This window comes from Chionomys nivalis, chromosome 17, assembly GCF_950005125.1.
Source record: "Chionomys nivalis chromosome 17, mChiNiv1.1, whole genome shotgun sequence".
Taxonomy (NCBI): domain Eukaryota; kingdom Metazoa; phylum Chordata; class Mammalia; order Rodentia; family Cricetidae; genus Chionomys; species Chionomys nivalis.
In genome coordinates this window covers 5,310,077-5,335,516 of record NC_080102.1, presented here as the reverse complement: position 1 = coordinate 5,335,516, position 25,440 = coordinate 5,310,077, and the positions used below count along the sequence as shown (strand labels likewise).

At 37.0% G+C, this 25,440-nt stretch overlaps 1 protein-coding gene across 40 annotated transcripts in view; it reads right to left on the bottom strand.

Moving 5' to 3' along the window:
* Rims2 (regulating synaptic membrane exocytosis 2) overlaps positions 1-25,440 on the bottom strand; it is a 377,964-nt gene that overhangs the window by 162,163 nt on the left and 190,361 nt on the right. For 32 of the 40 annotated variants that reach the window (XM_057791762.1, XM_057791764.1, XM_057791769.1 and 29 more), the window contains 6 exons: positions 24,294-24,424; positions 20,650-20,821; positions 17,954-18,107; positions 11,630-11,698; positions 6,352-6,508; positions 5,003-5,116 (listed from right to left, as the gene is read on the bottom strand). In XM_057791762.1, coding sequence (XP_057647745.1) covers positions 5,003-5,116; positions 6,352-6,508; positions 11,630-11,698; positions 17,954-18,107; positions 20,650-20,821; positions 24,294-24,424 — 797 coding nt within the window. The remainder of the gene's footprint in view (positions 1-5,002; positions 5,117-6,351; positions 6,509-11,629; positions 11,699-17,953; positions 18,108-20,649; positions 20,822-24,293; positions 24,425-25,440) is intronic. The other 8 variants (XM_057791763.1, XM_057791768.1, XM_057791766.1 and 5 more) reach the window with 1 other exon arrangement.

Sequence of the window (25,440 nt, the reverse complement as noted above, 5' to 3'; positions counted from 1 at the left end):
GCACAGAGAAACCCTGTCTCCAAAAGCCAAAACAGAGAAAAGAAAATTGTATCAGTATCTGAGGTAACCTAGAGGTTTATAAATCAAGGTATTTCCATTTTGAGTATATAAATCCCTTACGTGAAATCTTATCCTTTCTCTTCTGATAGTTAAACAGAAGACAGAAAAAAAAATGTGGGGACATGAGGAAGGAAGGAAATCTAATTCTCTGCCAGCTGAGAAGCAAGGACTCCAGCACCATCATCTTTACTTTGAAAGTTGCTAAATGAAACACCATTCTTGGCGAGACACTAACAGCAGAAAGCAACCATGAGGCCCGCATGTACAAGGCCACGGCAGGTCTCACTCTTCCCACTGGATGTGTGTGAGATGCTCTAACCAGGCTGCTGCCTTTGTGGGCTGTAAAGTCATGCTACTTTCTGACCCTTGTGATCTTAGCATGTGTCATCCCAACAGGAATCCTCCTAGAAGCACCCTGAGATCTGATTTAGACCCCTTAGCAGACCATTGAAGATAGTAACTTCGAAAGCCACTAAAATGGTGTAAATGACTATTCTATAAACAATGAAAGGTGACTCTCTTAGGGACTCTTTACTTCTGAGCACCTGTCTTTTCCTTCACTTTCCTCTTAAATACTATTATTAACATATCACTTATCTAATCCCCAAACTCACTAGTCCTTACATTATTCTCCATCCCAGTCACACCGTTCAGTTAGCACAGAGCTGAGGTTCCTAACAGACTACAAGGAATCTTCCAGATGAGGAGGGGGCAGCTTGGAGCTATGCCTCCTCTATTCTACCAACTCGGATTCTAAAATTTTGCTTGTGATGCTAAAATCATACTTATGGAAATGAAAACAACCAATATAAAAATATACTGCAATTGTATGATGGTGGTGCACCATCTGAAAAGGCAGAGGCAGACTGATCTCTGTGAGTTTGAGACCAACCTGGTCTTCAGAGTGAGTTCTGGTACAGTCAGGGCTACACAGAGAAACCCTGTCTTTAAAACAAATAAACCCCAAAACCCCAAACCAACAAAAGCCAAATATGTGTTTGTGTGTGTGTGTATGTATGTATGTATGTATGTATATATATGTACTACATATGCTATGATGTTATTAAAATATATAATACTCTCTACATATATTCTAATAGTAAGTTAGCTCCTATAACTAAAATATTAAAAATATCCTGTTTTAAAGCCACATGTTCGTATCTCCTCAAAAATGATGCTCACAGCTGTAGTAGTTACCAGGGTTACTAAGGAAACAATAGTGATCAGTGTTTATTAAAGAAATAATGAATCAAAATATGCAGAGAGAGAGGGGGAATAAGAAATAAAATAGTCTCCATTTACAATGCATTAAACTAATAATCTGTATGCAAGTGCTTGCATTACTTGTAAATAGTATTTACTTTTCCCAGCAGAGTAAGATTTAGACTAATGAGTGAGAGAGATAAGGAATCAAAGAGCCAACAGAATATAGATACAGAATTCTTAAACACTAGCACTAGGGAGGCAGAGGCAGGCGGATCTCTGTGAGTTCGAGGCCAGCTTGGTCTACAAAAGCTAGTTCCAGGACAGGAACCAAAAAGCTACGGAGAAACCCTGTCTCGAAAAATCAAAAAAAAAAAAAAAAAAAGAATTCTTAAACACTACCCATAAAGATAATGAATGATGCTATATCTCATGCATCACCACTGAAATTTGAGAGTCAATGTTTTCTTAATGTTATATGTATGGCACATTTTTCTCTCTTTTTTTAAGAGTATCTTCTACAGTTCAGTCTCTCATTGAACTAGCTAACTTGAACGCCTGAACCTCCTGCACTATCTGTGAAGACCATGATTACAATATGCACACTACCTTGCTCTGATGTGGGATGTCCTTCTGTATATGTGCTGCTCTTATTGGTTGATGAAGAAAGCTGTTTTGGCCAATGGCTTAGTAGAGTAAAGACAGGTGGGAAATTCGGATAGAGAGAGAGGGAGAGGGAGTAGCGGGAGTCAGGGAGATGACACATAGCTGCCCAAGAAGAATAACATAGGAACCTTACCAATAGGCCACAACCTCGTGGCGATACACAGATTAATAGAAATTGGGTTAATTTAAGATGTCAGAGCTAGGTAGAAATATGCTTAAGCTATTGGTCAAACAGTGTTGAATTAATATAGTTTCTATGTGATTATTTGGGTCTGGGTTACTGGGAAATGAATGAGCAATTTCCATCTACATTGCTCAACTAACAATACAAACTTCTGATAAAATATGGCTATGTGTTATACTTTGCAGTAACTGGTTGTCTGATAAGGAATATAAAAGTCTCATTGGAGGCAGAGTCAGTTAATGCATGTAATTCTACATAAGAAATTTTATAGATATAGAAATCAAATGCCTGGTTTTCTCCAAACATACTTAAAATTCTAAAGAACACTTGGCTCCACGCCCCATGAAGTAAAATCTAATTTAACATTTTAGATTTTATAAGGAGGCTGATGTGCACATGCTTTAACATCACTAATACACTAATGGCTGACACAAGAAGAATTCTTTCCTTGGCCTTTTAATACACTCTGATTGATTCTCGTGTTGGTCAAAGTTTGGTCACTGGATAAAACTTATTTCAAAGATGAAAAATTTATTTTGAATGAGTTCCAGATGTTAATCCACCACGACAAAGATGGTGATGTGAACAAGAACAGTTCATCTAAGGTAGCCAGAAGATGGAGAAGGAAGGCCTACCCTAGCAGGGTTCCCTCATTATCTCTCCGCTAGCTAGGTTCACAGCCTACTGGGAAACCACCTATGCTAAACTCAAGACAGGTCTTCCTCTCTTATCCAACCTCCTGGAAATTCCCCAGAGCCACACGAAAGTGGCTTTATAAATCTCCCACACATGTACCAAACCCAATTAAATTGAATGGATTCAAAAGTCTATAAAATGATATTCATAAACATAATGCACATTCAGAAGCAGCTGATGACTGGAAATTCTTAAGAATATTAGACTAGAATAGACATAAGAGAGAACATTGTTCAGTCAATGTTGCTTCTTGTATTAATGAATTGCACAGATAAAGTAATACTAGAAATGCTTTCTACGGTTTGAGTCTATTGAAATGAAATTTTACTTTACATAGTTTTAAAAAGACTTGAGGTAGATCCCAACAAAGAATGACTATTATCTGCACATCTGCATCCTTCCTTACAAAAGTGAGAAGAAATCACAAGGATCGATCTATCTTCTTTAAAACTTCCACAGATAAACATTTGAATATTATTGCTACACTAAAAGATTCATAAGAATCATAAAGAAGAAAAGCATAATGACTACATAAAATAGGAATTAATTATCTGGGTTTTTAAAAATATTAAAGGCAAATGGTCCTGAGTTTATGGTCATTAAACCTAGTGATATGTACTATAAAATACTGAAAAATATTAGCAATTTAATATAACAGTAAAGAGTTATTTTGCAATTTTATTCTATTACTTTCTATTAGGATTAGTCTATATTTTTGAGCTTCATATTGAGAAGATTTTTTCATTAAATGATCACTTTATGTAAGCTTATAAGAAATTTAAAGTCATTTAGACAATTTTATTCCCTCAATAAGCAGATTTTCAGTGGCTAAGAAGCTTGTCACAGGTATATAAATAATTTGAAAGCTAATAAAGTTCATTAACATTCTATTAGGCAACCAAAATACCTATTGATGCTTTTTATGACATGTTCCAAGTCTAAGGCAAGCTACTGTGGTGATCTCACTTTCACTATGATTGTGCTGATAAGCATGTCTCCAGATAGGCAGCACACTCATAACCACCCCTAGGGTACTGGTTACATGAAAAACTTAAAAAAGTTAAAAAGCAACAAAGTTAAATAGTTTTAAGACTAACACTAATAGAACTATTAATTTAATAACTATTTGGCTTCTTCCTTGATCCTACACACAAAAATCAGTATTTTCTTGGCACTATCAATGTAGAAGATATCTGTGTGTTTTCTTTGAGAACAAAAGGGAATTACATGCATGGACTAAGTATTAATTTTATTCAAATCAAACGATTTCTTTAAACATCCTGACAGTTACTTGTCATGTCCGTGGACTTCAGTGACAAGGAATGTATTATGTCATATTTTCTCAATACTAGAGTGGACTTTATCATGCACTTGAAAAATTCCAACGGTATTTCTTATATATGCCCAATTGAATTAGAAAGTTAATTAATTTTCTTAAATTTAGCAGTAATTAATGTAACCATTTTAACATACCATGTTATTCCCAAGTTAGTCACATTTAAAGGGGCAAATTCAGAGAATTCTTGCAAATACAGCAAGTGTAGTTCTTTAAGCTGTTAAAGCATTACTAAAGGACATGAGAGTAAATCTCTTGAAGAATTATAATATAGGTTTCCTAAACAAACTAGACTCTGTCTCAAGATTTCTGTATATGAAAAGGCACACTATTTCCCTGAAATCTGCTAAGACTTTAATCTCTATCAGTCTATGGATATATATGAAACACAATAATTTGCTATGTGCAGGTAAAAAATATTTACATTCTGATTATCATTATAATGTCTCACACAAATTTGCTAGCTATTTTTATATAATCTTGTCTTGACAGAGACTAGTCAAGCAGCATGGGCGGACCTCTTAGTTGTGACTTTCCTGCTCTCTTTCCCAAGGGCCGGGATTCTAAACCTGAGCCCTGGTACTCAGGAGAGCCACAGTACTCAGGCAAGCTCTCAGGCAGCTGTGGTGCTCAGGTGACCCATGATAGTCAGGTTCATCCTGTTGTGCTTTTCTTATCAAGAACAATTACACTTGTTAACCTTTCCTTCTAAACCAAGGGCTATCTTAAGAAAAACTGTAGAAAGAGCAAAGAAAAGGCAGCATTTGGAATCTCAGATGAGACAAAGGACCAGGTAAGATATTTATAATAACCCTTCCTGAAGGCAGCAGAGTTCAGTGAGAGCTAACTGCGCTTACCTGTCTCTGTCTGGAGAATAATGGTCATCCATGACCCGGTGTCTGTCCATCCGGCTAATCGTATTGTAATGACCAGGAGCACGTGTCCCTCGCAGCCCCTGCTCCACGTTCCTACTAAGACAGCAAGGTAATTAAACACCTGACTGATCTATAGCACATACCCCACAAAATAATAATAAAATCTGTTTTTGGTTTATTCGTATCTCTGATGGAATAAATTTCATTTGGAGATTAACAGTTAATTGAGGATCTGGCTGATCTTACAGATACATTAAGAGCCCAATAAGAGAGTATCCTTCAGAGTAAGATAAACAATGTCATACCTTACTGATGGGCAACACCCAATTCTCTGTGATCATAATCACTGATATAATACACACTATAGGAAAAGGTTTATGAGAAGATAGGTTCAATGTGGCACATGCTGTCTAGCATGGGCCACGGGAAGTGTGGGAGAGATGCCTTGTGCATGGTTGGACCTGAGTTCGAATCTCAGTACCTATGCCGTAGGAACCATGCTCTCTGGCAGCACACCAGCCTAGTCTACCACCTTTGTGAGTGACTAAATCACAACTGTCCAATGGTCATCTTTCCGACTCCTGCCCTCATCTACTCTGAATGTGGTGGCTCTTTGAAAACATAGAATGAAAGCTAAAATCCTCACTCCAGGTGATGGACGAGGTTTCTGCCTTTGCAAATCACATTTTCCCATTAGTCTGCAATGGTATGCTTGCATACAGAGGGATGTACAAACATACAGGCAAATTTCATATAATATATATCTATAGTATCCTATCTAGTCAATATCTATTAAATTAATCTTTGTATATTATACATATTTTCTATTTAGTATGGTTCCTGAACTATCTATCATGTATAAATCACATACATTAATGTCCGTGGTTTACATTCCATGTAGCGGTTTGGTCCTTAGGTTGGTCAGAGATTCTAATATCATAAGACCTAGAGCAACAGATTGGTATGATATTTCTCTCACTATTCATGCATTATTTTAGTTTCTCAAATATTTTTTAAAATACTTTTCAACTTACCAATTACTATATCATTTATGAATAGAATTATTTGGTTCTAAATGGATCTGCTTAATATTTGTATGCAATTTAAAGCTAGTTTTTCTTAACTATTTTGAACTCTTAGGGCAAATAATACACAAATCATGCCAGGTAACAAACTATCCCATATCACCTCTGAGTCCCATTGCAATGGTGTCTTGTTTTTTTTTTAAAGGATGATCCAAAGTATAATTTATTTTTAGAGGTTATTATGGTAATTTAGGCAAAATCCACCCTAACTACCTAGCTATAAGCAACATTTACAGACTAACTTACCTTTGTGGAGGAGGGACACTCGGTGACCATGACCTAGTCCTTCCGATAGCATCGACTCGATGAGGAGACCCTGATGGCGAACAATGGTTTGATGACATCACTTGTTCTGGCACTGATAATGTAGAGCTTTGAAGGTCTCGAGCATCGTGACGATAATCTAGGGACAGAAGATGAAGTAATAATTATCGGCACACCAATTCTTTGTGTTGCACTAAGAAACATAAAATACTAGTGAGCCTGACATATTTTTAATATGATAATTGCAAAGTATAACAAACACAGTAATGTTTAAAACATTGTAAGCACAAAAATGAAAAGGGAGGAACATTTGATAGTTACTGCGGTAGTCACTATCTGATAGTTACCGTGGTAGTCACTATCTGCTAGCTAAATTTGGCAGTCACTATGTGATAGTTACCGCAGTAGTCTCTATCTGAGAGTTGTGTTTGGTAGTCACTGTGTTCACTGTATTGGATAAGGAAAATTTTTAAGCTCTTTTAAAAAAACAGAATCAAGATTGTCCTAAAAATATTTCACCCCTATAAACTTAAATGTTTCTTGAATATTGTTAATATTCACAGTTCATACTATGCTTCATCATCTGCACTTACACGTTAAACAAGGTTAACCATGTTACCTAACACTCAATGCTGTGAAATATGCGGCAGAGTTAAGAAAGCACAGGAGTCCGAAAACAACATTCACTGTCTAAGAAGAGGACTAGCCTAGCGATTCACCATCCTCACGGAAGTTAACATGAGGAGACACAGAAACTTGGAAAGGGGAAGAGGAAAGAGACCATGCATGCCAGAAAATCAACAGTTCCATGTGGACAAGCCGTGGGAAAGGAAAGAGGCCAATGCCGTTTGTCTGAAGCTGCACATGCGTAGAATACGTCCGCAGTGGAGAAGCGTGAGTAAAGTAGAAGAGGAAACGTGACACTGCTGCCACTGTGGTCATCTTCACCATGCTCACTGCAGCTGTCAGGAATTGGTCATGTCTCCACTAAGATATCTGATGGGGGCCTCCTAAAACACATTGCTGCAGTGTGCACTCTCAAAACGCATTGCTGCAGTGTGCACCCCTAGATTATTCAGGAGCTCTGAGGGTAACTAAGAAGCAGCACACAGACTTTGCATGCAGGTGGTCCTCATCCATCTTAAACGATTGGAAACAGACATAACTCAGAGAAGCCACTTCATTCCTCGGTGGTCTCTTCTCAGTAAGCTGATGTTCTGCAGTACTAGGCTGGTGCCATGGCACAGCTCAGAAGATTAAGACATGAATAATTGAAGAAGCACCCAAGGAAATAGAAGAGGAAATTTTGAAAGTGAAGAAACTAAACTCAGTAGGTTGTAGGCTTATTCCAATCGCTCTGAAAACTCTGGCTTAGTTGCTGTGGTTTTCGTAAAGGGGATACACTGTTTAATTTCTTAAAGACAAACACTGGTTTGGGACTATGAAAGAAAAAAGGCAAGGTACTTAATTATGTAGCAGACAGATTCTATTTATCTAAACACAAACTGCCTCAGGCAAGAATGGCTGTGAATTCTAAGCAACTGACATTGGCAGCAGCTAGTGTATGTACATATACACACACGTTACACTGTGGTAAATAAAGAAAAAACACCACACATGTTTATCCATATGTAAAGCTTGGAGACAAAACATACACATAATCATGTGTACGCACACATGAATACATATGCTTTTTAAGTAAACAAATGATAATCATATAAAGAGAAAAGTATAAGGAATTTGTTGTTGTAAGTTACACAATCTGTGAAGGACTATTTGAAGTGGATTTGGAGTGTGTGTGTGTGTGCACGCACGCGCGCACATTCTAGATCAAGTACATGGGAAGCAGATTTTTTAAAGTTAAAGCTAAGAAATGAACAAGTTTGAGTTCTAGGACAGCCAGGACTACACAGAGAAAACCTGTCTCAAAAAACCCCAAGTTAATAAGTCATAGAAATGCTCAGTTAAAACCAAAAAGGCAGAAAAAAAAAAAAACAGGGATAAGAAAACAATGGCAATGAAAACAAACCCCTCTAACAGATGCTCAATTCAAATGATAGTAGTGATCTCAGCACAATAGCTAAACTATGATTGATGGAGCAAATCAATAATCTCCAGGAACTGATGATTGTAGAAAATCATAGAATAGAAGGCTAGAAAAATAATAATCAGTAACTTTCTTATAACTAGCAAGGAAAGTTGGAATTTGAAACTCAAAAGCCAATACCAAGTATAATAGTGCATCCCTCAATAAAGAAATTCTTGAGAGCAATCTAACAAAATATAAAGTAGATCTGTATGAAGAAATCATCAACACTGAATAATAAAATTGAAAGGACATGATAAAGGGAGAGATACAAAACAGGAAACTTATTATTATGAAGAAATCAGTTTAATAGACATTGTAACGGTTTATGGGTACTGACAAGTTGCTTTGAAAGCTTCTGTGGAGAAGCAAAGAGTCGAGAATGTAGCAGACCTGACTACCACAGTCTGGAGACCGACACTGCAGTAATGACCAAAGAATAAAGCACACAGTAGAACACAGAAATAAGAAATAAAGAAACAAAGAAGAAATAAGGCAACATAAAGATATTCAACTGATCTTTGCCAAAGGACTAAGCAAAGACAGTCATCTCAACCAAAAGAGATGAAACTTCTGGCCTGCAACACAGAAGAAAATGAACCTAGATGTTAGAGAGACAGATCATTAACAGAACATTTTAGCAGAACCCTGGAGATGGGTAACTCAGAGAAACCCTATCTCAAAAAACCAACACAACACGCACACGCCTTTTTAAATGTGTATATATACATATATATGATATATATAATATATATATCATATATATGTTCCTTTTAAACCAGTAACATTCTTGTTAGTGTATATTAGAAGCATCGGTATCACATTTAAGACATTACATTGTCTAAAAAGGAGCTAGATTCTTGACTTGAACAGTGTTCAGACTGTTAGAGACTATGAGAATTTCTGAAGTTAGACTAAACGCATACAAATCATGATGTACCAAAGAGATGTAGATCCGGAGCCAACCGCTGCACTTGGGCGAGGAATTTCCCCCAGTCGTTTGTCCCTAGTTAGTGGCACTGTGTGGGGAGGATGTGGCACAGGCAGAAGACGGAACTCCCGGAAGAACCATGTCGCTGCAGGTGGGCTTTAGACGGTTCTAGCCTTGCCCCAGCTGCTCCCTCTGGAGGGAGAGACAGTGTCTGTCCTGAAACTCACAGAGCCTTCAGAAGACTTCATGGGGCGTCTTTCCCTTACTAAGATTATATAAGAGTGTCAACTAATTGGGCTGAGAATCTTCAATGGCGTACCTGTCAAGAAATTGCCCATGGGGCTCAATTGTAACCCATCTTCCTGCAAGTAACTCCAGAAAACATTTTGTTTTAGGAAGCTAGACATGGACAAGTGGAAATTCATTAGGTCTGTAAACACTATCTTTTTATTTATTTATTTAGCTTTGGTTTTGGTCTTTTCAAGACAGGGTTTCTCCCTGTAATCCTGACTATCCTGGAACTCACTTTAGACCAGACTGCGCTCAAACTCTCAGAGATCTGCCTGACTCTGCCTCCCGAGTGCTGGGATTAAAGGCGTGCACCACCACCGCCTGGCAAGTGAGCACTATCTTTATGTGGTGTAAAGTTTCCTTACACTCTCGAATGAAGCATCCTGCAGCAAATGTGAAAAATAAATAAATCTGTATTTTCTCCCAACACACAATTGCTTTCACAGTGCAGAAAAACCAAAATGGTTCAACTTCGGCATTTTGTGGAGAGGGAGGAGTCCTGAAAGTCCTCTGAAGTAATCGCCAAGTGGGGTGAAACTGGTGCTTATCTCTGTCAAGCTGATAGAGCAGATAAGGCGGTCTCAGTGACGGCCCTGCTACTGGAGCTTGCCTGTGGCTATGTCACAGAATTTTCTTGATTCCTTTAACTGAGGTGAGAAGATCCTCCCAGTGTGGGAGACACTGGTCCCTGAAGAGAGAACTGAATAAGAATGGAGAAGAGGAGCTGAGTGTAAGCATCCAGGCGTTCACTCCCTCTGCTCTTGAGTATGGATGACTAGTTACTAGTTGCTTTGAGTTCTTACTAACAACGATGCACATAAACTGGATCCGTGAGCTATAAAAAGCCCTCTTTCCATAAGCTGCTTCTTTGATTGGAGCATTTTTTATCATACACACACATACATGCACACACACACACACACATATACATACTAAATATATATATATATACATGTATATATTGTATATATATAACTATGGACAGTATAATACAGAAAACATGAAAAAATAACAGATTCAACATATAGTGATAAATGTGGAGACAGATGTTTATCAATTTAAACAAAAAAATTATATAGGTATTAAAACACCACACATTACCTTATTAATATGTAGTTTTAATTTTAACATATCAGTCCAAAATTTAAAATACTAATTCAAGTAAATGACTAATTACTTTTTTATCTTGACAGCAAAAATAAAAGAATAGAGACATGCCTAAAAATGACATTGGAATGAATTGATTTCAGACCTGAAGAAAATTGGTGAGGTGAAAAACACTGAAGTCAGCAGATACCTGAGAGTGAGGAGTAAAATCAGCTACAAAAGGAAAGGAATATGAGCAGGAAGAAGACAGCAACGATACCGAAGAAAGATCCATGGAGAAATCACTGATGGGGAATCTCTAAGCTGTGTGAGAGATGTGGAGCCCTGTGCAGTCTTAGCAGTTACTACACTGTTCATCCTTAATAAAGAGCAAGGGTGAAACACAGCAGCTGAGCACATAAAAGGGTTTTACTGACCATGGCATATTGACCCTACACAAAAAATTAGCAAAAAGTCAGCAATCACTGATGTAGTTATAGCAGGTTTTATGAACAAAAACTGTATTTTTTCCTGAGTAAAGTTAATTATAATCATGTGATTTGTTAGATTATTTATTCTAACAAATTATAAATCAAACAAGAAAACTAGAATAAATTGTTACATAATATTAAGGAGACATTACATATGAATTTTCAATTATACAATTTATCATAAAAGTATTATTATTAATTGTTTTGGAATAGAAAATTTATAAATATTTTCTACCCAGAGCTGGCTTCTACAAAGCATGTTCACTCTTAACTATTTATATGGGAGACAAATTTGTGTTTGTCTCTTTATTTATTTCAATGATGAATACTGGCAAACTGCACTACTCTTCACAATACTGCACAAGCTGTTCTTACCGGACACGACCCCAACGCCATCATCACAGTCATAGTCGGACACCTCACTGTCACTCACTCTCTTCGACCCTGCAAACAAGTGACAGCACTCAGTAAACTTTACGGCTGGCCAAAGAAAAAATAGAAAGGGAATCCTATGAAAGTTGAAAAATAAGCGAAAGTATTATTAATTAAACCTGAAGATAGAGGGGAGGGCAGGAGAGCTACCACGTGCTCACTGTGTAAAACCCTTGAAGACAGAGGGGAGGGCAGGAGAGCTACCACGTGCTCACCAGCACGGTTTTCATGGGCATTTCATGAGGTTAGAAAACAAATCACAAAGAGGTAACATTAACACAACTATTCAAAAGCAAGTAAGACAAAATTCCTAAAAGGGTAAAGATCTGAAACTATATTAAGCATGAAATATATAATCAAAGTCTATTGAAAAACAATTATTAACATTAGATGCTTTGGAACAAAGGCACATAACCTAGGTATATTTCAAAACACAATTAGGTTGTTTTCCAATCATTAGCATGTCACTTCTTAATATGGATAACTAAGAACTCTGAAGCCTAATTTTGTTACACATGGTCATAGAGAATTTCAGAAACAGAAATGGAAGCATGACATATAGAATATCCATCCTTCTTTCTCATTATTTTATCTGTTTTATCCATTGGTCCAAGAAGACAAGAAATGAATCCTACATAAAGCTAAGAGCTAGTCGTGTAGTGGTGATTCCCAAGAGGTGGCCCAAGAGCATGAATCAGTTGTAGAACTGAATTACATTACAGTTTCATAAAGTAACTTCTGTGTTCTTGTCTTTGAGGTAAGGTCTCACTCTGCAACCTTGGCTGGCCTGGAACTCACCAGCCAGGCTTTTCTCTCAGAGATCTGCCTTCCTCTGCCAAGGTCCATCTCTAGAAATGTTAATGTTAACCTCAATATAGCAAAACTGACATTAAGTTGAATAAAACAGAATTTTAATGGCTCAAAACGAACACACCTCTCACTTAAGCATGAAGTGTACCCTGCACAGAAAGGACGCATGCTCAACACTTATTTTTCAGGACGGCACTACGGTGTCTCAGGATGGACACACTAGGCAGTGGACCTCTGCCTAAGGTTTCCTCTGCCTTGGCAGAGCTGCAGTTTCTCAGACTGATGCGTTTTTGTCTTTCATCACATGCTACACACCACTCACTGAGCACTATTTTAGGAGACAAATGCCTTCCTATATAGCTCAAAAAGAAAGCCAGAGAGCACTCAATACAAAAGGCTTCCAAAGCAGAGATAGCGAGATGTCTGAGGACTTTCAATACGGCCAAGGTTCTGTCAGAAGTACTCTGTATCCCCGTGTTCGTTTCTTGTCTGCCCTAGGCCATGCCGTTCTCCTTGAGAGACTTCTATTACTGCAGTTGTATAAATGGTGAAATCAAAGACTAGAGCACTCACACCTTGAAACTTGAATGCTTCTGCTTTGGACTTGTATTTTTTAGATGAAATCTGGAATAACTTCTCAGTTTATAAAAAAGGCCTGCTGGCATTTTTTTTTTATTATATTGATCAGCATGGCAAGAAGCGACATAATACTGATATTTTGACCCATTCACACATATATTTCTCTATTTATTTATATTGCTTAATTTGTTTTCTTAACAGTGTTTAAGTTTTCATTAAGTATTTTATACTTTTACCAAATCCATCCCTAAGTACTCTCTATTTTGACATAATTTAAAATCATATAGGTTTTTACTTTGTTCATTGCTGATAAATGTGTATGTTTATATAATATATATGTATAAATATGGAATTTTGTTAGGTTTAAGCATATTAAAATATTTTCCAATTGAAGTTATTAAAAATCAGCATAAGTTTAGTGACCAGTTAAACAGTTTACCTCCTGAGTACAATATGTTGTGCTATATGACAAAATTACTAAAAATGATACCTCTAGCAAATGTGGCTTTGGTCTGCATACTGCTTAGGCTGCTCTCATCATCTGTGCACACCAAGGATGACCTGGGACTCCTGTGCAAGTTTTGTGTCCTGAATGCAGGGGTTATAGAGCAGGCTACCTCAGCTCATGAGCAAAGATAGCTCATGCGCATTTTAATTAAAAAGTGCTTCATGTTTTTAACACTAGCCACTCATAAGCAAAACAAGACATTTAAAATTACATCCACTTTGGGCCAGCAAGATGGCTCAATGATAAAGGCACTTGTCACCAAGTCTGACAAGGTGATTATTGAACCAAGGATGAAGTTGGGTTCTGATTCTCACAAGCTGTCCTGAGACCTTCACGCACACCTACACACACACACACACACAAAAAAAAAATAAATAAAAATAAATGAAAATTTCTAAATATATCCATTTAAATTTAAGTTTTATGAAGCCATATATAACAAAATACACTAAATGTACTTTATTGATGAAATAATACTAAAGGATATAATTTAGACACACTGAAATAAAAATCTGTTTTAAAAAACAAGTTTTAGTGTCAAAATAATAAACACATAAACATGAAGGTACTGGAAATTTTCCATAGGCAGTAAGGAAATGCCGTTGACACGTTAGCTAGGATTTAATATATGCAAAGCAGCCAAACAAAACACAAAACAACAAAGTAAACTACACTGTGCATATGAACACATGCATTCAACACTACACACACTGTGTTTACCTGAATTACATGAACACAAGGCTTTATCTGGAAAACAATGTGGAGGCAATGTCAAAAATACAACTGATATTGCTACTGGTAAATTTGTGGAAATTTCATCTCTACTTAATACTGCAGACAATAAAATTCAACGTATTAAAAGTGTAGAATACCATACCAATTCAGAATAAGACAGAAACTCATTATATATGAATAAACATTTAAATTAAGTTTATAGAAATTCTGACTAAATTAAAGTATTGCGACAGGAGCGGAAACTAAAAGAGATAGACCAAGTCAGACACTCATGACAGCTGCCCGGCAGCGCTCCTGTGGGGACCACAGTTCTATGACAGAATCCTAAATGCAACTGATAACTGCTGGACACAGAGCAGCAAGCAACCAGGGAACCGAAACTGAAGGAAAAGTATTCCTCATTTTGGAATTCTGGGTTTTAAAAATGGCAAGTTTAAAGCTGACCTCCTTTTAAGAAAAGGCAAGCATTTGAAATCTTAAGGACACAGTCACTTAAACAGATCATTTAAAAAATGTGTGGAAATCATCAGAAAGAAAAAGCATACAATTTTTTTTCTCTAAAATACAACTGACGTTTCTTATGGGGAGAATGTAACACTGGAGCACAGTTACTAAGGAGGCTTATTTTCTAACATTGAAGTAAAGTTTGAAAAGTGTAATGGTAATTCTAAAGGTAGCAAATGAGCAAATAAATTAATTTGCCAGATTTTCACAGGACTGATCTGTTCTGTTGGAAGCCTACACAGTAGATGAATTACATAAGAACAAAACAGAACTTTTCTGGCTGTAGTATTTGGAGTACCGCGGGAACAGACTAAGAAGTAAGTACAAGGAACCATTTTGCATCTTTTTGTTGTTGTTTGTTTGTTTTGAGGTCGTTTTTTTTTGTTTTTTTTTTTTTTTTTTTTTGAGACAGGGTTTTCTGTGTAGCCCTGCCTGTCCTGGAATTCGCCCTGTAGAACAGGCTGGCCTAGAACTCACAGAGATCTGCCGGCCTCTGCCTCCCAAGTGCTGGGACTAAAGATGCATGCCCTGTATCCCACCATATAAAAAAAAGTCACTAAGTCTCCCGTGGTTTCTCTATGAATTAAGGGTATGTTTTTTTGACGCTTGCAGACCCTAGCTTACTGCCATGCTGAAGTCAACACTCTAGGAACTGAGGCTGCCCTGGGAGGAGCAGAAGGAAAGAGTGTGCCCTCCAGGAAGGCAGACTGCAGGCACCAGGAGGGACAGTTCCTGCTGTGAATGAAGGGTGAAAATGTTCTGTGAATAACAAAGACTCAGTCTCTGGAAAGTTCTAGAGTCCATCAATACTGTAGCATCACCCAAAGTAACTCCGAATGCAGCTAGGCCTATGGCATAAGCACCAGGTCAGGTGGCTTTAGGAGGATTAGCATGCCGAGACATGGCTTAGGGAACTAGCCACTGGACCCTGGGACATGGTAGTGAAGTCAATGTGGATAAAATATGGAGAGCAACTTTTGAATGAATCCTTTCCTAGGCTTCCTAAAACCTCTAGTAAGAAGCTCTTTAAAGGTATCTCAACATTGCATTAGATATAATTTTTTAAACAGTGTATATCATATCACGTTGGTGAAAGAGTTACACTTCCTATCTAAATGGTATGTCTTGGGCCAGTCATACTATCAAGCCCAATAAGTATGACAGGTACTTAATACTGATGCAATTAAAGCAATAAATATTTCAAAAACAAAAGAGCAAAATACATCAAACTAAAAATGAGAAACACATGAAATATTTTCATTCAAATCTATAAGAAATTTAAATAAATTACCAGAAGTTTTTCAAAAAGGACACGAGGAAAATTGCTGTCGAGCTTGGATGGGGGCATGAACATGGAGGGATTTAAGGCTTCAAACCTACCCATAACTCCAGACAACTGAAGCTGATGGAGGTTCTCCAACGGTATAAGAAAGGGTACTGGCTGACATCAGCAGCCTGTATGCGTACATTATAATAATCAGTGCACAATGAACTGAATTACTAACCATTATTCTGGAATTTAGGAGTATACTAAATATAATGGCCAGAAAGAATAGACAAGTTCATTGTGAATAATATTGTAATTATTCCAACAGAGTAAGTTATAATAACATTTACAAATAGGGATGTATGAATGTATATGGTCTCATGAGGTTAAAAAAGAATAATAGGAGTTATTTTTAATTAATTTTATCTGGTATAGTACTTAATGGAAATAAAATTCTGATCATTAGAGAATCAATTTTTTAAAAGAATTAAGATGATTGCCTGGGATTTCCTGTGACTTTCAGAGGACTAATCTTTTAATTTTATTCATAGCCAACAGCTTTCAGATTTCTAATGTGGCCACCTTCAGCAGAAAGGATCCATGGGAAACCAGTCACTACTGCCAGGCATGTCTCTCACAGTCAACAAGTAACGTCATGGTATTTTCTCATGGTTGAACACGTCTGACATCTCACTGATGCCAGTGATCCAGCACCTGACAGAGGTGATGCTAAGCCAGAGCATGGTGACCACACAGAAATGACGGTAGACCAGAGCCCTGGTGACTTCACAGAAAGAAGACACTCATAAATAACAGAGTAGCGAGCATTCACCTCATCCCTCTATCAACTGTCAGAAGACGTCAAACTAATGTTAAACTCTTTAAGTGGTGTTGCAAAAGTTAGCAGTAGCATTTTTAAATCTGGAAAACACTATTAAACTGTGCAAAACTAATATACAAGGGCCTAACACAATTGCTAGAACTTAGAAAAAGAACACACTGAATTGTTTTGAAATTAATCAATCCAGTGTGTGTGTGTGTATGTGTGTATGCATGTATGTGTATGCACATGTATACCCATACATGGCTATAAAGGCAATGTGTGTGTGCGTGTGGAGACAGAAATCTATCTGCACTCCTCTTTGAGACATGGTCTCTCACCTGGTGCTCACCAGTAGGGCTTGGATGGCTGCACAGTGAACCTCAGGGCTCACAAGCCTGTCTTGGCTTTCACGGAGCTGGAACACGTGCCTACAGATGTGCACCAGCAGTTGAAGTGGTTTCCAGGAAATTCAAATCACATCCTACGTTTGCACAGTGTTTTACAGGCAGAGCAAGCTCCCCAGCCTCTAAAATTAAAAAGCCCTTATGACCATACCATGAGGTAAGTAATGTCATTTCCATTTGATAAAGGAGAAAATCTAAGTATAGAGAGATCATCTGCCTCAAATCATTAACTTATAAAGTGAAAAAAAATCAACTTAAAATGTGAAACATAATTTCAGCCACTATGTCAAAGTCATCATTTTATGTATTCATAAACTGTGATATTTTTAGGTATCTGAAGCTACCTATTAATGAGAGCTAACATTTAAGAGTCTAAATACTAATACCCCAAACAAAAGTCTTGTTTATTTGATGTTATATCATATCATATGTAACCAAAATGATATTAATATTGTGAATGTGAATGCTATAGACATGATTAATGTTACTGCTTTAAATTAATAGAAAAGCATCAATAGTAGCCATGAAAACACTAACAAATGCCAATTAGCACCTATAATGCTGTTTTCAAATTCTGTCAGCTATACAATCATGATAGAAACAGTCAACGCAAGCATGATAAAGTTTGCAAACTTACTTTGCAACCTGCGTGTCGGGCTCTCCCCATGGAGCTGTCTTCGTGGCAAATATGGAGAAGGGTGAGGGAGGGGCAATGAAGAGACGTCGTGGGTCTGGAGTTTGTACCAGTGAGGTTCGTCATCTAGCAGCGCGGTTTCCAGTTCTATCAGAATCTAAAGACCGAAGACACAAAGACCTCGTCTCCCAATGGTGAAGATGTCTTCTCAGTAGTGTTATAACTTTTACAACATTATTACAGTGATGCTGTCCCAACAAAACAAGGACATTCAATGGTGCCAAATCGTCAGCATGTTTTGACAGTAAGTAAATGAGAAATACTTTTCCTTCCAAACTTTGTAATGATTTTCTACTTTAAATGGTGACATCTATTGTATATACCCATCTATTGATCATCCCATTAAGAAGATATCAACTTTGACATGACATGAATAGCACTGTTTACTTTTAAAAAGTCTATGAAAACTAATGTTTATATTTTATTTTCTAATTCAAAAGCATTTCCATTTATAGTTACTAGTAGAAAAATAACTTCAGCCGGGCGGTGGTGGCGCACGCCTTTAATCCCAGCACTCGGGAGGCAGAGGCAGGCGGATCTCTGGGAGTTCGAGGTCAGCCTGGTCTACAAGAGCTAGTTCCAGGACAGGCACCAAGCTACAGAGAAACCGTGTCTCGAAAAACCAAAAAAAAAAAAAAAGAAAGAAAAAGAAAAATAACTTCATATTAATCAATAAATGAAGAGAAATCATTAATTTAAAGTATCTATTAATAACCAACAATGTCACATTATTCATCTTTTTATGTATAAAAAATGACTATCTTTGCAGTATAGGACAGGATGCCAAAGCTACAAAAGGCTAAAATGACCTTTCTCTAGGGTCAGATGAGCTTGTTGTGTTCCTTAAGCCTTGATGTACACTGAACCGTACTGCAGACAATTAAAAACAAACATGTCACACCAACCAGTCCCTGAATAATGTACAACTGCTATATGTCATTCAGAAAGAAACAGGAAAAGTCAAGAAAGGATGCTTAACATATACCGTATGACCACGTGATGATGTAATACGAATTTTTTAATGATAAAAGAAATCAGTCTGTAGAAATGGGTTAGTTTTCCTACCTGGGGCTCTGCAAGAGTGAGCGGGTTTGTTGTTCATGCTACACGTGAGTGTTCACGCACATTAAGGGGATCTACTGTGTGAAGATAAACTGCTAAGTCACAGTGAGTGATACTGAGCAACAGGCAAACAAGCAAGCTGTTACTTCACTGTGTCTACATGTGCCCTGTACATCCAATAGCAGAGGCGTTATGCTACACAAGGCAACACATATGAGCCTTACAGCCTTACTTAACGCCCCTACTAAACGGGAACTGCATACTAGCATTATTTACACGGGGCCAAACGGGAAACTGAAGCAGGCGAAGATCAATTTGTTGAACAGAGGACGAGGAAGTGATTGTGTCAGAAATAGTCAAGGCCCATTTTTCTCCAGAACTGTATGGCTCTTCTCTCCACATGATTCATAGCTTTGTAACTCTGTGTGTGTTTGTTTCGAGACGAGGTTTCTGTGCAGCTCTGGCTGTTCTGGAACTAGCTGTGCAGACCAGGCTAGCTCTGCAGATCTGCCTGCCTCTGCCTCAGGAGTGCTGGGATTAAAGGCGTGTACCACCACTGCCTGGCAAGGTTAGTAACTCTCTAGGTGACATAATTCAGTTCATATTTCTATGTTCTTCCTTTCATCTAATCAGGAAAACTAGGTAGAATAAAAAAAATTGAAGCGAATAACTGATTGTTCTCACTATTACATACAAATGGCTAAAAAATCATTTCTCTTATGCTTCTGGAATTTGCTCTCCACATTACAACTGGAAATAATTTTCTCAACTCACAATTTAGGCAATCTTCGTTCTCATTATTCAGGGGATTAATATAGGGAAAATGTTCTGTGTCCTTTTATCCTTGAGGTTTCATTTCTTATCACTTTCTCAGCCAATTTGAGGCAGGGACCTAAATTCCAAAAAACCTGAGGCCTCGCTACTCTCTGCAGAAATATCACTTTCTTTGACTACGCTAACTTCTACTTTTTATTGGTACTTCCTTTGGCTGTTTCAGTATTTCCACTATATATTCAATATCATAGCAATATCTGAATCCACAATGAGTCTAAACTTTTGAGGTAGGCCTGTGGAAAACTGTCTGATACCTTATATGGCTTACAAAGTATTCCAAGATTAATGAATAACTGGCCCAATAAAATAACAAGAAGCAGAAAACACTATATGAGACAATAACTTTATCATGTATAAATCAAACCTTTGCCATCATACACTAAGATTCCCCATGCTGCTTATGTTAATAGTTTTCTTTATTGGTTTTGCTATTGGTTTTGGTTTGAGACAGAGCCTCACTGGGATGCCCACGCTGTACTTGAATTCCTGAATCAAATGTATCAGTTTCCTCGTAACTGGGATTATAGGCATACAGTATCACTTACACATCCAGTTTTGCTACGAGTTTTAAGAACATTGTTTTCTTTAGTGTTGCTAAGGTTTATCTTAAAGCAATTAATTCATTCTGCTAATAACAAACTATGCATATATTTTTCAGACATTTAAATTCCTAAGTATTCCAGTGACAGTCCATTAACAACAGAATGGTCCGAGAAGGTTCAACTTGAACTACTTCCAGGTACCTCTCCTAAGAATTCACTCTCTTCTTCCCGAACCCTAGCTTGATCCCAAAGGGTAATCTCCAGCATCCGTTCCCGGAACTCTCTTCGGTGGACAGGAGAGTAAATGAAGGTCTGGTTCCATTTGGGTTCCAGTGTTTTCTTCACTGTCTTTGTTCTTCTCTTGTTTTTATCACTATTTTAACAAAAAGAAAGTATGCACGCTTACATAAAAAGATTTCACTCTAAATTCTATCCATTTAAAATTGCTCAAGTGAAATCACATATTTGTTGTCTGACAGTTAATGTAAACTTTTACTTAGATTATGATACAATTGCATCATCTCTGTAACTTAGTATGAGCAACAGCTCAAATAAATCTTCTATTCACTTAAGTTACAAAGTTTAATTGTAAAAAAAACCATAGCAATGTTTACTTCATATACAAATAGCTTAGCTAACAAGCAATCGTAGTACATATTTTATGAAGTAACTCTATCTCAAATAAGAAATATTATTAGATTATTTGACAAAAACAATGTCTTTAAAGACAAGGAACACTGTTTCTATGCAAGGAAGCCAGAGTAATATGTGACGGAAACAGGAGCCAATCATCTTGACGGACTGGACCCAGCGCTAGGAGGCTTTCACACTTACTTTGATGGACTAGCTTGAGTTAGAAAATATTTTTAAACTATGTCACTCATTAAATGCATTTATTATAAATTACATTTATAAATTACAAACATGTATTATAATATCATTATGACATTAGCTACATTAAAATATACTAAAATAAAAAATTAATGATGGACAATGGGTAAGTGGACAATTAGCTCTAATCAGAACTGAAATCAGAAGGAGGCCAGGAGAACAAGTCTTAAGCTTAAGGGGAAGAGAGAAAGAACGAGCTCTCATATAACTAAGAGCGAAGAAGGAATGCTTCCTCAGGTCCATCAAAACACAGCACACACAGCAGATTCTCTGCCAGCACCACCTCCTCCTCCAAATGAACTGTGATAAAAACCTTATTTTCAACAAGTAAAGAGAAATGGGCTTTGACTTTCTTAAAAGTGTAAATGAAGCCCTGAAAGTGTGTCATGGAGTTGAAGTCAAACAATAGAAAAGGAAGAACTGTACTTAATAAAGACTAATCTATGGGGGAATATTTTAAATAGATAGCTAAAATAAATCCTTAATCTCTACATTATTGAGAATACAATAAACATTTCTCAAATCTAATCAAAACTTTATTTTCATGCTAGGATTTTGCCTTCAGTTTAACTTAAAGTAACAATCATAAGCCTGACATTTGCATCTAAATTTTAAAAAAAGAATTAAATATATTTGTGGTCATAACCAACTTTACTTCAAAATATTACTTTTATAGAACATGGAACATTAAATAGAAAGTAGTTTTCTACTAACATAATTGGGATTTTAGAGCAGATATATCTTCTATATCTCATGGACATTCTGGAAAATCTTAAACTAAATATCAATTATTATTTTATATATTCAAGATTTCTTCCTGAAAATTTTTTCAGGAAAAACTAAATGAATTGTCATATTCATGGATAAAAATTGGGTCAAAGGAAAAGAGAAAAAAAGCTGACATGATAATGCAACTTTCTGAGTATATAAAATTATTTTTCCTATTAGAGGTAAAATCCCAAAATAACCCATCCAACAACATAAGCTTGAAAAACACACAATTCTTGGTATCGGACAAGTAAAGTAGCTGAGAAACGACCTGAATAAAAAGTTCAGAGAGCTCTTACATTCTTTGAGTTACAAAAAGAAAGTTTAATACTATCTGGGGATTTGAAAAACATGTGGATTCCAAAGTGAGTGACACTATTAGGAGGTGTGGCCTTGATGGAGGAGGTGTGTCACTGTGGGGGAGGGCTGTGAGGTCTCTTCTGCTCAAGCTTCTCTCAGTGTGACAGTCAGTCAACTTCCTGCTGCCTCTGGGTCAAGATGTAGGACTCTAGGCTCCAGCACCATGTCTGCCTGCATGCTGCCAGGCTCGCCACCAAGATGAACCTCTGAAACCTCTGAACCGCTGAACCTCTAAAACTGTAAGCGAGCTCCCTCAATTCAATGTTTTCCTTTATAGGAGTTGCTGGGATCATTCTGTCTCTTCACAGCCAAAGAAACCCTAAGACACAATGTAATTGGGATACAAAGGGCAAGGTAAGGAGAGATGTTTTTATTTTAACCCAACTGTGTCAAAAAGCAAGGAAAATTGTGGAAAGTCATACAAAACTAAATAATAAAATCAATCAAGAAAAAGACGTGGTAAACTTTCAGCACCATAATAATTACACGTGGGGAAGTACAGCTTAGCAGGGTATGGCACACATTGCTCCCCATGTCTGACAACCAGAGTCGATCCCCAGGGCCTACATGGGAGAGGGAGAGTACTGATCATCACAGATCGTCTTCTGACTTTCACATGAGGGCTCTGACGTGTGCACAAAACACGTGCATGCACACACACGTACACACAAATAAATAATGATGTAATTTTAAAATAAAAATACAATAAACATTTTCTTTAAGAGTATGAATTGCTGAAACCTAAGTACCTTGAGAATAAGACAGAGCTGAGTGTCATATTGGTTGTGGTCTGTGTCGATCCCTCCCACGGATTTTTATAGTAACAAACTACTGTGTGCTAAAGGAGAAGCTGCCAGGGTAGTGCATGATTTGCTGTGATATATATTGTTCAGCTGAAACTTAGGTTCTATCTGACCACTCCAATATGGTTAAATTTTTTCTTCCTTACATTTTAATATGCATCTCTGGACCAAAAAAAGATCTAAATCTTCAGAAACAACACCCTTTTTCAAGCTAATTTTAAAGGAAAAAATGATGGAGTAAGAAGTTTCCAATAACTTTAAATATAGTGAAATATGTTAATATTGTGAAATTTGTAAACAATTTAAAATGTATCAAGTAAACTGCAATTGCTAATTACCTGCTTACATCACCTTTTTCTTGGCTAACATTGCTCAGATGATGCTCAAACACTGGAAATCTGGTGTTTATGGCAGCGGATATGGAGCTTTTGAGCCTTCCCTCCTTGGAAAGCTTTCATGCAGATGTTTTAACCCCCTATATTCTGTAAACCTTTTGTTTGGTTGGAAGTATCACCCCAGCCCCCCTGGCATCCATATATATATGGAGTCTGGAATGTTTGGTGAAAAGTTCTGAGCCCCTTCCCCTGGGAGTGGCCGCAATTCAGACTCAACCTCCAAGAGAACCCACCAAATGGTGACCCCTCCTCACGTCAAGAGGTGTGGGTGTAAAAAGTGGAGAAGAATATGAGCACAATCCATTTCAGTTCCCTACACAATCTACTAAAATTTTTATTTTAAAAAATAAATTTTAATAATTTTGACATAGAAACATATTACTTAATAAATACAATATGCAGATGGCTTAAACTAAATATTTAAATAAAATCATATATAGTAAATCTATGTTTTAAAATAATCTCAAATACTTACTTTCAATTTTTATCCATCAGAATGATTATATTTTTAAAATTTCACAGCTATCCAGTTGCCATGACGTGAAACAATGAATGACACAGCACTGAAACGTCATTTACTTTCCCGCTCATTTTCAGGAGCATACATGCTTTAATTTCAAGTCCCTACCTTCTGTCTGGAAGAAAGTAAATTTTAACATAAGGATTCCGTGGCCTCCCATCTTCCCTGGAAGGGAGATCCTTTGCACCCAGAATGGTGACTATCAACTGGTGACCAACCTTGTCAAACCATAGTTTTATCTGAAAAGCAAAAGCATTCATTATTAGCTCAAAATTTACTTCCAATACATGTCTACATTTCCAATCTTTATAGCATTCTCTAATACTGATATAACTGAAATGTTAAGAGAAAGCATTTTCCCCAGTAAAATGTGATTTGTTAAAATAAAAGGATATCCTATAATAACTTCAGTGAATAAATGGATTGATGATGATGTTTTAGTTTCGTTGATGAATCACTTGGACTTTTACTATCTGGACGCGATGGCTTATAAATGGTCATATAATAATTATACTACTGGATTACATACTTAGTACACAATAACTCCTAACTCTATCTTTGTGCAAGAAGCACTATCGTTTTGTTCACTTTGAGTTGTAAATGAGTATTCCAAATGCAGTGTGTGGACAGAAACAAGGAAAAGGTATTTATTCAGAGGGAAGTTACAAGCTTTTTTTGTAATTCCTTAGTTTTGTGTCTCCTTAGTAAGACACATCTCAAAGGATAGAAGACGGCTTACTCGTAGCTCTAATAGATTCCTCAAGTTTGTGTTTGAAATGATAATAAATTCACCTTTTAAAGATTTTAGAGGCATAATTCCTTCTTCAGTGAAGAAAAACATAACATCCTTAAAATAGTTAAGTTTCACTTTAAAATTAAATGTGCATAATTCTGCTGAAATAATTAGGGATTGTGACTTCCAGCCATGCTGCTCCTGGGTTCTCTTAAGAGCTGCCCTCTCCCAGCACCTAACCCCTTCACTCCTCTTTCTGTCTGCATCTGTATCAGAGATCCACATTACCTAGGATTCAGCATCTCCTACCGCCAGCTTAAAATTGAAATGGGACCAAAAATATGGAACTTGACAATTGCATGTCTTAGTAATACATGAAGCTCAGCAGTTCAGCTCCAACTCCACGGTGGTTTGGCGGGTCCCTCTGTATATATTCCAGAGAGCCACAGGCTGACCCCCTGCTCAGTCAGAAGAGGCGGATTGACAGCCTAAGATACAAAATTACTTCTGTTCTTGCCCTGT